The sequence below is a fragment of the Saccopteryx bilineata genome, chromosome 7 (assembly GCF_036850765.1).
Source record: "Saccopteryx bilineata isolate mSacBil1 chromosome 7, mSacBil1_pri_phased_curated, whole genome shotgun sequence".
NCBI lineage: Eukaryota > Metazoa > Chordata > Mammalia > Chiroptera > Emballonuridae > Saccopteryx > Saccopteryx bilineata.
In genome coordinates this window covers 75,510,021-75,522,608 of record NC_089496.1, presented here as the reverse complement: position 1 = coordinate 75,522,608, position 12,588 = coordinate 75,510,021, and the positions used below count along the sequence as shown (strand labels likewise).

The following is a 12,588-nucleotide window of genomic DNA, read 5'->3' as shown; positions in this document are numbered from 1 at the left end:
TGGGGTTTCCCAGGTGGTTTGATATCTCTTTCAACCCATAGAAGAAGCCAAGGTTCTGGAAACTGTCACTCATTGTCAAATGCCCTAACGTGAACTGACTGTCCCTCTATAGGCCAACATTGCACAGGGCCTGGCCAGGAGGCTCCAGAAGTACTTACAGGACAAAGGCAGGGAAAACAGCAGAGAAAGTGGGGTCCCAGGGAGGGACCCTATTTCAAGATATGGAACAGTGTTGTCCCCAGCTCCACCCATGGAAGCACACCTTCCCCTTAGTAAGTCTGCTGAGTGAGCAGCACCAACTTCTGCTGCCCTCGGGGAACCAGGAGGGAAGGAGCAGAGCAGCGAGTAATGGACAGCTCCCTTCTCCCGGACTTGAAGGGGGAACTGCCCAACAGAAAGGCGCTCTCATTTAGCCAGGGAACCTAACATCCTGTGGGAATGACAGGCCCCTACGGTGCAGGCCAGTGCATATCTCACAGTCCACTGCCCAGCACAGGGCACAGAGCTGCATCAAGGCCAGATGTAAAGTATGGACTCAGACGGCTTAAGCGGGTGGGACTGTGGGAGAAAAGTACCACAGTCACCCTCTGTTCAGCCCCTGTCCTGATGTGCACAACTCAGGGTCACAGATAGCAAACCTGAGGTTTACCAAGTGCCTCTGGTCCTGGTGGCCAAGTGCACAGTGAATCCATATCTTCCAAAAGTGACTAAGAACAGTGCGCTTCCCAGAGCGGCAGTACCCGCACTCACAGGCTGGCAGGAATCTGTATGGGCTACAGACAGCATTCAGGGAAGTCACGGAAAGGAGAGGACCTGGCAGAAGGTTCCAGCTCATTAATGCTACTGTAGAGGGTACAAGTGACCAAATCAGCAGTAATATTTTTAGACCGATTGTTAACTTTCTCCACTTTCACCCTCCCATGCCAACTCCTGTGGGTTTCACAGCTGAGTCACTGCTGGAATTTTCTGAAGCCTTGCCCAAGAGGACAAAGGCACTAGAATCTGATGGCGGCAGCAGCCACCGCAGCAAGAGCTATGTGGACAGAGGCTTGCATGGAAGGCACTGAGAGCTCAGCTGGGGGGACGAGGCCCCAGACAGAGCCAGTGCCTGTTACCTAACAGAAGTCCTGGGAGAAACGCTGACGGGAGCTGGTATCCCCACCCTGAGACAGAGGGCCGCATGCCTGGAACCCTCCCTTCAGCTTCCCACCCTTAGTTCTGTTTGTCCACAATGAACCCGAAGGCACAGAGGTAGAAGGGCAGGCAGCACTCACTCCAGGACCCAGGACCCAGCCTGCAACTCCACACCACACCCCTGAGCAGAGATGTGCCCCAGTCTGAGCTCCTCAAACTGACTCTGGTCCCACAGGTCCAGGGGATACCTCACACTGCCTTTCTCTCCTGTCTCAATCCCTACAAGAGTTTCCCTGGCTGAAGAAATGACATACTCACGTCTGCCCCTGCAGCCCCCCACCTCACATAGGAGGGACCCACTGTCACACCAACTCCCACTGAGCTGGACAGCCTGGGTACATTTCCAGGAGACCTTGGGCCTGGGCATCCAGGTTCAGAGGAGGAACCCAACCCCACCATTTTGGATGTTGCCTTTAGAAAGGCTGTTTAGAATTACAGCAACTGCAGAAGCAAAATGCAGAGGACGCCCTCTCAGCCCAGGCCATCAGCTGCACACCGGCAGAGAGCAGCACAGGGACACAGCACTCCCTGGTCAGCATCAGGGCAGAGACCAGAGAGAGTGAACAGGCAAGTGTTCCAGGGACCCCCACAGGAAAGTGGGGGAAACAGAGCGTGTCCTCTGGCATCCTCAGGGGCTCCTGTGAAAGGCATCACTAGGGGTCCCTGCTGCCAAAGTGGATGCTCAGTCATCCCACTTCCTGCTGTTGTGCCGCATGCTAAAGTCACTTGGGCGAAGGCAGGAAGACAATCCATCGGGTGGCACAGTGGATGAGCTGAGACCTGCCTGTCACATGCCCCTGGCTCAATAGCCCTGGAGTTGTATACAGAGATGTTCTAATGTAAGTGTTCTTGCCTAATATGTTAGGGTTCTGCTCATAGGAACACAGGTGTTAACAGAAAGCAGAATTTTGGAACCCCAGAGACCTGGGTTGGAATTCTGGTAGTTGTGTTACTTCGGACACTTGGCAACCTCTGCGAGACTACTTCCCTATCTCCACGACAGGAATGCTATCAGTACCCACTCCACAGGACTGTGAAGCACTAAAGTCACATGATGTCCTTAGCACAGGATGCAGTCAATAATGCTGGTGATTAGTCACTGTACCCCGACCCCAGGGCACTGTGGATGGCTTTCACAGGGGAGGCACTGTCCACAAGGACGGGACCCCACAAAGTGCTACATCAAAACCAATACTAGCCTTGCCAGCACAACTCTCAAAAGCAGATCCCGCCCGAGGGTGCTCCTGCGGGCCTGTGAGGCCATAAAATCCAGCAGCAGGACCTGCCCCTAGAGAATGGCACCACATACCAGTCTCAGGCTGAGAATCCAATGAAAGGTTATCCTAGTGCAAAAAACCCATCACAACTGGCATGCTGCAGTTGGTATACTGATATAATTTCTTTTTTCCCTTAACAGTCATGGGACTTTTAAGGACAACAATTTTATTTACTGAGGTTATCTCCAGTGCCCAACACAGTGCCTTGCACACAGCAAGTGCTCAATGTTTGTTGAATGAATTGTCAAATTTTTTTAGTCAAGAACCCTGCTATCACCCTGGCTGGATAGCTCATTTGGTTTGGAGCACTGTCCCAAAGCACAGAGGTTGCTGGGTTCAATCCCTGGTCCGAAGCATATACAGGAGAAGATCGATGTTCCTGTCTCTCTCTCCCCACTTCTCTCTAAAATAAACATTAAAAAAGAAGACCCCTGCTATCTTCAACCCTACTGCCCCTCAACACCTGTGTGGTAGATGATGGCCAGAAGTGAAGTCATAGCTGCCTGAGGCAAAAGGTCACCAAGCAGAGCCCAGATTGCAACCCAAGGAACAAGTGTACACAGAGACAGCAGGGTACCAGGCTGTCGGCAAGGATGACTCCAGACTGTCCTGAGCTGCTGAAATACACCCCCCTCCCCAAAGACAGAAAGGCAGTATGGGCACGGGAATGTGGGCTGCCATGTTCCTGCACTGCTGGCAAGGATGCCACTGCAGCTGGCAGTGGGAGGGCTGCATCCCACTCCAGAAGGCAATACCCTCATGTGGGCTTTCCAAGAAGGCCCAGAACACAGGAAAAGAAGACATGAACATCACTGCAGCTCCAAAATCCAAAGACGACATGGGGATTAGGGACAGGGTGTCTTCAATCCTCAAAGAGAAACATATCCACACTAAACCTGCCCACAGGCAGCCCATACCACTGAGGCCACCCCCTGGTTCCTAAGAATGTAAGAGCCAGCCTGCAGTCCCTCCCTGACCCACAAAACCATGTAAAGTGCTTGAGACGGAAGGGGGGAAGTAAACCCACCACCACCTGAGGGGCAGCCACAGCACAGGTCTCTCAGGGGTGGGACAGCTGGGGAAATGAAGGCTGGACCCAAGCCACTTTTTTTTTTTATTAAAGTACAGCTAACATACACTATTATATTAGTTTTAGGTGTACAAGAGTGATTTGACATTTCTGTACCTCACAATGTGATCCCCTTGATAAGTCTAGTAACCATCTGTCTCTATACATAGTTGTTACAATAATAATTGACAGTATTCCCTGTGCTCTTTATTACATCCCTGGGACTTATTTTATAACTGGAAGTTTGTATTCCTTATTCTCTCTCACCTTTTTCACCTGCTTCCCAACCCCCACCTCTGCAACTCTTAAATTTGTTCCCTGTCTGAGTCTGTTTCTGTTCTGTGTTTTAGAATCCACAAATAAGAGGGATCATACGATATTTGTCTTTCTCTACCCAACTTATTTCTCTGAGCATAATACTCTGAGTCTATCCATGTGGCTGCAAACAAGATTTCACTCTTTTTTTATTGCTGAGTAATATCCCAAGCTGTTTTTTACAGCCTAATTTCACCGTAACTTTCAGGCCAAGCTCTCCCAGTCCCAAGATGGGCTTTTCTGCAATCTGTGTGCTGAGATTACTTTTCTGAAAGACCCTTGTAGCAAAGACAAACCAGAGCCAAAGAAAGGCCACACCCCAACCCGACACCCGTGACGCAGGGCCCTGGTCAGACACTGACCCCCACAGACAAATGCCCATTTCTAGATGAGCCCTTCTGCCTTTTGCTCAGATACAGTGGGACAGAGCACAAGATCAGCTCTGCAGGGCCGCCCAGGTGGCTCCAGAGTACCACGGAAAAGAAACTGCCATGGCCTCTAAGCCAAGGTCTGCAAGCACAGGACACCAAACAGGGACACCACTCCCTTGCCTGGAGGAACTGGGCCTTACCAAGCTTTCTGGGAAAACCTGAGTCAGCTGAAGGTCTGTACTTCAAGAAATTCTACCTTGACCCAGAGGTAGTTACTTAAGGCAAAGCAACCAAATTAAAAAGAAAAAACCCAAATTCCGACCCCAAATCCAATGGGATTTTACTGAAATAAATGGGCATTAAAATGTCAGCAGATACAAGTCCCAGGCTCTGCAAAGTATTCTAAAAAAAGGCCTGCGCCAAATAGGGTGGAGACCAGAGAAATCAACAAGACAGTACCTGGCTGCCATGACAGCCAGCGTCTGGAGCGAGGAAAGCATGGCAGCGTGGTGCCTCGCTCAGCACCAACAGCAAATGGCTGCACCCCCCCCCCTCAAAGTAGCTGCTGCCAGCATTCTTGTTATTAAGGCATAATTCACATAAAGCAAAATACATATATTTTAAGTATACCTACAGTACTTAAGTTCACAACATTTCTTTCTGAACACTCCAAGACTTGCACCTGGCCAACCCTGCCCCTTGTACCACAAGAGGGAAATAAATGGGTAACAGGAAGGTCCGAGCAGAAGGAGTTCAAGGGGTGGCCAAGAAGCCCCCTCAATTTGTCCCCATCATATCCCTCCAAGTGACAAGGGACCATAAAGGGGAGTGGTTCTTCCTTCACCCACTTGGTTACCTTTAACACAAAAGAAAAAAGAGCTTCCATAGCCGAGAGTTACTCCACCCTGCTCACCCTGAGGACCCCCCTTCCAGGACCGATAGGCTTACCTTATGTTAAGCCAATTCCCAGAGCCCAGGATGACCCAGCCTCATCTGCCACTACTCAGGGACCACCCATCCTGCAGACAGAGCTCCCTAGCCTTACAAGCACTGGGAACTAGAATCTAGACACCCAGTAACCATCCCCTGAAGTCCCCCTCCCCCACCCAAAAGTGTTTTGCTTCATCATCTCTAAGACAGGCCTGGGCCCTGGGAGGCTTCTCTGGATCTTTTCTGCCATCACCTTGGGGACCTTTCTCAGGGCCACCCCAGGTGCAGACTAACTCTGGGGAATTTGTCAGGCTACGAGAAGCCGTGCCTGCCTCCACGAGCGACCCATCTGTCCTGCACACTCACAGCCAACATTTCCATCTCTCGCAAAACAGCTCCATGTTGTGCGTGTGGGGAGGGGCAGGGGGATGCAAAGGGGAATCGAACAACTGTTGCTGTGGATCTCTCCACTCACCACCCATGCGCCCCTCCCCCAGCCAACTCATTTCCTGGCACTCACCCAAGTGTGTGCTGCTCTGGGCTGAGGAATCTGAGTCCTGGGTGCTCCAGGGTCGGTCCCAGCCTGTGAGGCTGAGGGACTGCAGGCCAAGGCACAAGTCATTTGCATCTGGGAGGCCCCGGGGAGATTCTTGCGCAGAGGTGGGGAAAAGCATCCTGCTTGTGACTGTTTCTTCAGAGTCCGGGAAGTCTGCTTCGGACAGGAGGACAGCAAAACCCCAGAGTTAAGGGCTGTTTGCCCCAGTATTATCAACAATAAATATTCTTAATAATAGTTTCCCCGGTCTTAAGGACCAGACCTCCAGGCGGACTGGATGCTGCAGCCACTGGCTCTGCACTTTTGGGGGCGTTAGAGCAAGAGCAGCAGCCATGCAGCCCCCTCCCCACACACACACCCCTATCCCGTCTGCATTACAGACAGGGCCAGCATGTGATCAGGCTGCTGATGCTTCCCGCTGCCAGTGACATCAGCTGGCTGAGCTGTGCAATAGAGAGCGGCATCATCCCTCACAGAACGGGGGAGGAGCAGGAGGGACGACAGGGAGGAGACTTGCCTCCCAGGGAAAAGACAGCACAACAGCTACTTGGAATAGTCCGGTGCGGTGCCGGTAAGTCAGCGTTGCAAGGCAGCGCCCTCCCGTCTCCGGCAATGGTGGCCTGGTGACCCGGTGGCCCTGAGGCAGGACTGAGGTCCTCTGGCCACAGCAGAGCCTAAGCTGCGACTGCCGGCTTGTGTAGCGCTGCCCTCCTGCCCCTCCCATTCCCTCCCTCTGCTCTCCACCCCCAAACCCAAAAACACTCTAGTCCTGGACTCTCTCCAGCTGCTTGCTCAAGCCCTGGTTTTATAGCCGAATGCAAAGCTCCACCATCCTGCTAGCAAAAACCTACACGCTCCAAGTGGCCCCAGGCAGCACCCTGACACAGCAGTGTTTTCCACTGAGGAACAGGAAAACACTGCGCCCGTGTACCCCAGGCAACAGCACCTGGTGCTCCAGGCGTGGGTGGAGCAACTGATCACAGGGAAAAGGGGTCAGCACTGGCAGTGGGGGGTGAGTCACAGGGCTTCTGGAGGTATGGCCCACAGCACACACGCCATGCCGAGTGAGATCGCCCTGAGTAGGATAATCCATTCCTGAGTCCCCTAACCCCAAAGGGATTGGCATCCGTCAGGACCACATCTATCAGGTCCAGTGCTGCCCTTCCTCCTGCAACTGTAGGCCTAGATAGACGAGACACTCCCCAGTGTGACAGACTAAAACACGAGAAACAGTCTCAGAAGTGGCCTTAGCCCCACAGAAGCCCTGTTCAGGACCTCGCGTCACCTGCTCTGCCCTTCCAGGGGCCTCAAAGTGTCCTGGCAGCTGTAAGCATCACTGCTGCCGTTAGCTGCCTGCAGCCCTCTCGTGAGGGGTGCTGCCAGGACAAGGCCCTCTGTCTGTGACACTCACAGCTCCAGCAACAAAGACCAGCTCTGCCCAGAGCTTCTGGAAGCTCCGCCATCTCATTGTCACCAATGTCCTCTCTGCATCAGTGTTTTTCCAACACGATCCTCAGAGAGGAGGGAGAGCACAGATCCTAGCACTGGCAGGTGAGCTGTGCACCCCTATCCCAGGCTGGCAGCACCCACCCTGCTGCTCCCAGAGATAGCAGTAACCAGACATGAGAAGCATACCCACCAGGGACTGCCTGCCTGCCCACCTGTGATAAAGTCCAAGTGGGCAGAGGGAGGGACAATGCTGTCGGCCACGGACATGCTGGCCAGCACCTCCTGCAGCAGGGCCATGTGTCTGTCCACAGGCACCCTGCCCCAGCCTAGCAGGGCATGGCCACTGAGGGAGACTCCTCCCTTGGTTGTTTTTTTTTTTAGAGCTTTGCTGCTGTGTCATCCGTCCACAGTATTCCTGTCTTGGCTCCGTTTCTGTCAAGGCTCCCGTTCTCCACTGCAGAGGCTGGTGCTACCCCCACACCCCACCCGTTCTTTATGCCCACCCTTCTTCCAAGGTAAGGGTATACTTTAAAAATAATCTGTATGTACTAACTACAAAACATAATGCTTCCTTTAAAACCATCCACACTTAAGTACCCAATCCCTCTAAGCAGCTACCTATACAGTCCCTCCTTCCACCCCAGTGTGAGGGTAAATGTGTCCAGAAGCCACCATTTCTCCTCCACCTCTAAAATCAGGGCACTTATGTAGACAGTGACTCCGTGCCCCAGGCAGACCCGGAGTACCGGTGTCACTGGGAGCTTATTATACAGAAGCTCAGGCCCCTCCTGGGACCTGAAGAATTTATCTCTGTTCCAGGAAGAGACCCCCTTGGAATGCACACACATGAAGTTTGAGCATACTGATCTATACACGCAGCACGCCTTCCCACTCCAACCCGAGAGACCCCAAGCCTGAGCAGCAGTTCTGTTTAAAGACACTTAGCAACAAATGGCCACAAACACCCAAGAGCTTGTGGATCTAAATACAGCACCCCACTGCTGATATCACCTTCACCCATGTACATCCTCTCTCGCAATGTTTCTTCCACATACAGGACTCCTTCACTAGACTCTAAAATCAAGGAGGCCATACCTGTTAAATCTGATTATGGCGGGCTGGGAAAATAAGACTTCTTTAAAAGTCTGAATGGACCTTGCTTTGCTCACAAGGTCTGCACTGTATGGTCTCAGGCAAGTCACTCAGCCTCTCTGAGCATCTTTTCATCTGCAAAGTAGCAACAGCAACAGCTTTCAGGTATTTCATGAGGACTGCACAAGGCCTTTAGTACAGTGTCTGGCACTAAATATTTTATCAGTATTTCACTTTTGTAGGATGACCATATAATTTGTCATCCAAACCAAGACACTTTTTGAGAGATATGGGACAAATAATTATGGAAGGACAGTAGCTTCAACAGAGGCTGTCCGAGCTGGAAGGCAGGCACATGCACAGTGCCCACTCTGCTCCACTGGGACAAAGTGTGGGACATCAACTGTCAACACAGGCCAATGTGCCTGAACTCAGAGGTCTAAAGAGGAAAGGCTGATTTTACTGAGCAAAAGCCCACCCTTGACTCTCAAACTTGCATCTGGACAAGAGATTGCCTCCCCCCATCTTTTTTTCGAAATTGGCCCTTTTTATTGGAGAAGATTCTTTACATCTTTTGCCAAGCGTGACTAGATACTTAAAGCTGTCTTCCTTAACCAGGACAAGATGGAATGATGAGCTTCATTCTAAGGCAACCTATCGGAACAACATCTCAACTTAAATCTGTCTCCTATAAGTCTTCTTCATCAATACTTATATATATAAAGTTTCGGATTGGTGTGAAATTTTAAAATCATTTCACTTTGAAAATATCAGTTTTCTTCTTTAACCTGCCAATTTTTTTTTCTTTTTTCCTTCATTTTTCTGAAGCTGGAAACAGGGAGAGACAGTCAGACAGACTCCCGCATGCGCCCGACCGGGATCCACCCGGCACGCCCACCTGGGGGCGATGCTCTGCCCACCAGGGGGCGATGTTCTGCCCCTCTGGGGCATCGCCATGTTGCGACCAGAGCCACTCTAGCGCCTGAGGCAGAGGCCACAGAGCCATCCCCAGCGCCCGGGCCATCTTTGCTCCAATGGAGCCTTGGCTGTGGGAGGGGAAGAGAGAGACAGAGAGGAAAGCGCGGCGGAGGGGTGGAGAAGCAAATGGGCGCTTCTCCTGTGTGCCCTGGCCGGGAATCGAACCCGGGTCCTCCGCAGGCTATGCCGACGCTCTACCGCTGAGCCAACCGGCCAGGGCTTTAACCTGCCAAATTTCGTAATAGAGCTCAGGGAAATAAGTTAACTGACCCAAAGTTCAAAGTTTGTCACAGTCTAAGACTAAGAAAACACCAGTGAACCAGGGACTCTGTCTCCAGGACTCGGCATGGTGCAGCCTCCTCTGCGATCTTCTGCATCCTCAGCATGCGAACCTGTCTGTCCTCTGCCAGGAACTTCGCACATTTGCTTGGGATCCTCTGCAACCAGCACCCCTAAGCACTTGGCAGGTGGGGAAGTACAACTGGAAGAGCACAAGGCCTGTAGGCCCCACCTGTGAAACCATGAGGGCAGATTCAGCTGTGAAGGGCAGGTGGTGACTGCAACAAGTCAGGAGCACCCTGGGAGAACTTAGCTGACCCTAGGAAAAAAGAGACCTAGCTTTGAGAAAGTAGCAGAGGAGAAGGTAAGCAAGGCGGTGTGGGCTAGCCAAGCCAGGAGGAGCTGAGGCAGAACATCACAGTGAGGCTCAGGTGCGCAGTGAGGAATCTCTGTATCTTAAACAGGAGAGAATGCGGTAGAGGCCCGAGGAGAACCAGGGAGTGGAGGAGGAGAGGAGGAGGAGGAGGAGGAGGAGGAACAGTTGGAGGAGTTGGAAAGCTGAATTTTATACTGTGAGCATAACTGTGAAAATTCTATAGATTGATGGATAATGTTGGTCTCAAAAAAAAAAGCACCAGAAAAATGCAGCTACTGTGTGAGGGTAGCAGCCACTGATAGATGTATTTTCCTTTAACACAGGAGTCAGGAACCTATGGCTTGCGAGCCAGATGTGGTTCTTTTTTTTTTTTTTTTTTTTTTTTCTGAAGCTGGAAATGGGGAGAGACAGTCAGACAGACTCCCACATGCGCCCGACCGGGATCCACCCGGCACGCCCACCAGGGGGCGATGCTCTGCCGCGACCAGAACCACTCTAGCGCCCGGGGCAGAGGCCAAGGAGCCATCTCCAGCGCCCGGGCCATCTTTGCTCCAATGGAGCCTTGGCTGCGGGAGGGGAAGAGAGAGAGAGGAAGGGGGGGGGGGGTGGAGAAGCAAATGGGCGCTTCTCCTATGTGCCCTGGCCGGGAATCAAACCCGGGTCCCCCGCATGCCAGGCCGACGCTCTACCGCTGAGCAAACCGGCCAGGCAGATATGGTTCTTTTGATGGCTGCATCTGGCTCGCAGACAAATCTTTAATAAGAAAAATAGTAACTAACGTTAAAAATATAAAACATTCTCATGTATTACAATCCATTCATTTCCTACCGCTCATGTTCATGGTTGCAGGTGGCTGGAGCCAATCACAGCTGTCCTCCAGGACAACACCAAATTTTTATTGGATAATGCCTAATGTACATAGTCATTGTATGGCTCTCACAGAATTACATTTTAAAATATGTGGCGTTCATGGCTCTCTCAGCCAAAAAGGTTCCCAACCCCTGCTTTAACACTACACAAGCATTTTAACTATACAAAATAAAATCTGGCCCTGGGCAATTGGCTCAGTGGTAGAACGTCAGCCCAGTGTATGGAAGACCCAGGTTTGATTCCCGGCCAGGGCACACAGGAGAAGTACCCAATTGCTTCTCCACCCTTTCTCCTCTCCTTCCTCTCTGTCTCTCTCTTCCCCTCCCGCAGCCAAGGCTCCATTGGAGCAAAGTTGGCCTGGGCACTGAGGATGGATCCATGGCCTCTGCCTCAGGTGATAGAATGGCTCCAGTTGCAATGGAGCAACGCCCCAGATGGGCAGAGCATCGCCCCCTAGTGTGCATGCTGGGTGGATCCCGGTCAGGCATTTGCGGGAATCTGTCTCTCTGCCTCCCTACTTCTCACTTCAGAAAAAAAAAAAAAATGTTTCCTCTGCTTTTTTTCCTTTTTAAACAAGCACACTGGTAGAGAACATACACAGCAAGCACACCTGAGCTTTTTAATAAAAATCTCAACCTCATCCCCCAATTCCACTCCCTGGGAATAGAAGAGAGAGGACAGTGAGTCATTTGTCCCCATTAGATTCTTTCAAATGACTGACTTTACAGTCAGCTGAGACTACTTTAATCAATGATTTATGGCTCTTAAAAGTTTTAGTAAGTCCATAAAGTAGCATTTCTAAGACTGTATTTCTAAAGACTGTTTAAAAGACTATTTCTGCCCCAAAATCAAGAAAACCAAAATGGTGATTTCAAAAATCCATTTGGCAACTTACAGAACAAACATGCAGGAAGTCAGACACCTGGGAAAGTCACTTTAACTGCTGGGTCTGCACTCCGGCCCTGACGCCAGGAGGCTACAAGTTTCTCTAGAGCAGCACTGCTTAAACCTTAATGGGCACATGGATGACTTGGGAATCTTTTTTAAAAACACTGATTCTGATTCAGTGGATCTGGGTCAGGCCCCAAAATTTGCATTTCTAACAAACTCTCAAGTGATGCCAATGCTATTTGGTCTGCTGACCGCACTTAGAGTAGCAGAAGTTTAAAATGGTTGTTCTACCCCAGATTCTCTCTTCCAGGTAATTCATCCCATTCCTAAACTCTTTTTTTCATGGTGTTCATTCTCCTAAACAAAGACCTTCAAAAGGGTTCCCTATGGCCTCTCAGATCAAAGTCAATCTTCAGGTCCTGGCTCACTTATTAACTGTCCCTTACACTACTCACTAACATTAAAGACCAAGCTCTAGAAAAGTGCACTTCTTGTTACTCCACATGCTAATAAGTGCAACAGTGATTCAGAGAAGAATGCATGATGGCTAGGCTACTGAAGGACGGCTATTGTGTAAATTTTACCTGTAGGTTAAAAATCACATGGCACCAGTCTGGCACATATAGGAGTCTGTCTGACTGCCTCCCCACTTCTAACTTCAGAAAAAAAAAATACAAAAAAAAATCACATTGCAGATTAACATATAAGACAGAGCATTAGGTTTACTTTGTGCTTCCCACCATAAAAAATATGATCATTGGGTTATTTTAGTCTTAACTGCTTTTAATAATCTTCAAATGAGTTCTGTAAATTATCTGAAAGTGATTTCTATAGTATTTTTCACAATACCACAAACATTTGGATTTTACAATGTCATATACCATGTTTACATATTAAAAGATTCAATATAGTTAAAAAGCTAATGTCCACCAAATAATCTA

General features: G+C 50.4%; 1 protein-coding gene across 10 annotated transcripts in view; it reads right to left on the bottom strand.

Moving 5' to 3' along the window:
* Nucleotides 1–12,588, bottom strand: part of CPEB1 (cytoplasmic polyadenylation element binding protein 1) — a 74,266-nt gene that overhangs the window by 21,268 nt on the left and 40,410 nt on the right. For 4 of the 10 annotated variants that reach the window (XM_066239770.1, XM_066239768.1, XM_066239777.1 and 1 more), the window contains one exon: nucleotides 5,677–5,868. The exons of 1 other annotated variant lie outside the window; for it this stretch is intronic. In XM_066239770.1, coding sequence (XP_066095867.1) covers nucleotides 5,677–5,868 — 192 coding nt within the window. Of the gene's footprint in view, nucleotides 1–5,676; nucleotides 6,079–7,351; nucleotides 7,437–12,588 lie in introns of those variants that run through there. 5 more of the 10 variants (XM_066239773.1, XM_066239767.1, XM_066239769.1 and 2 more) reach the window with 3 other exon arrangements.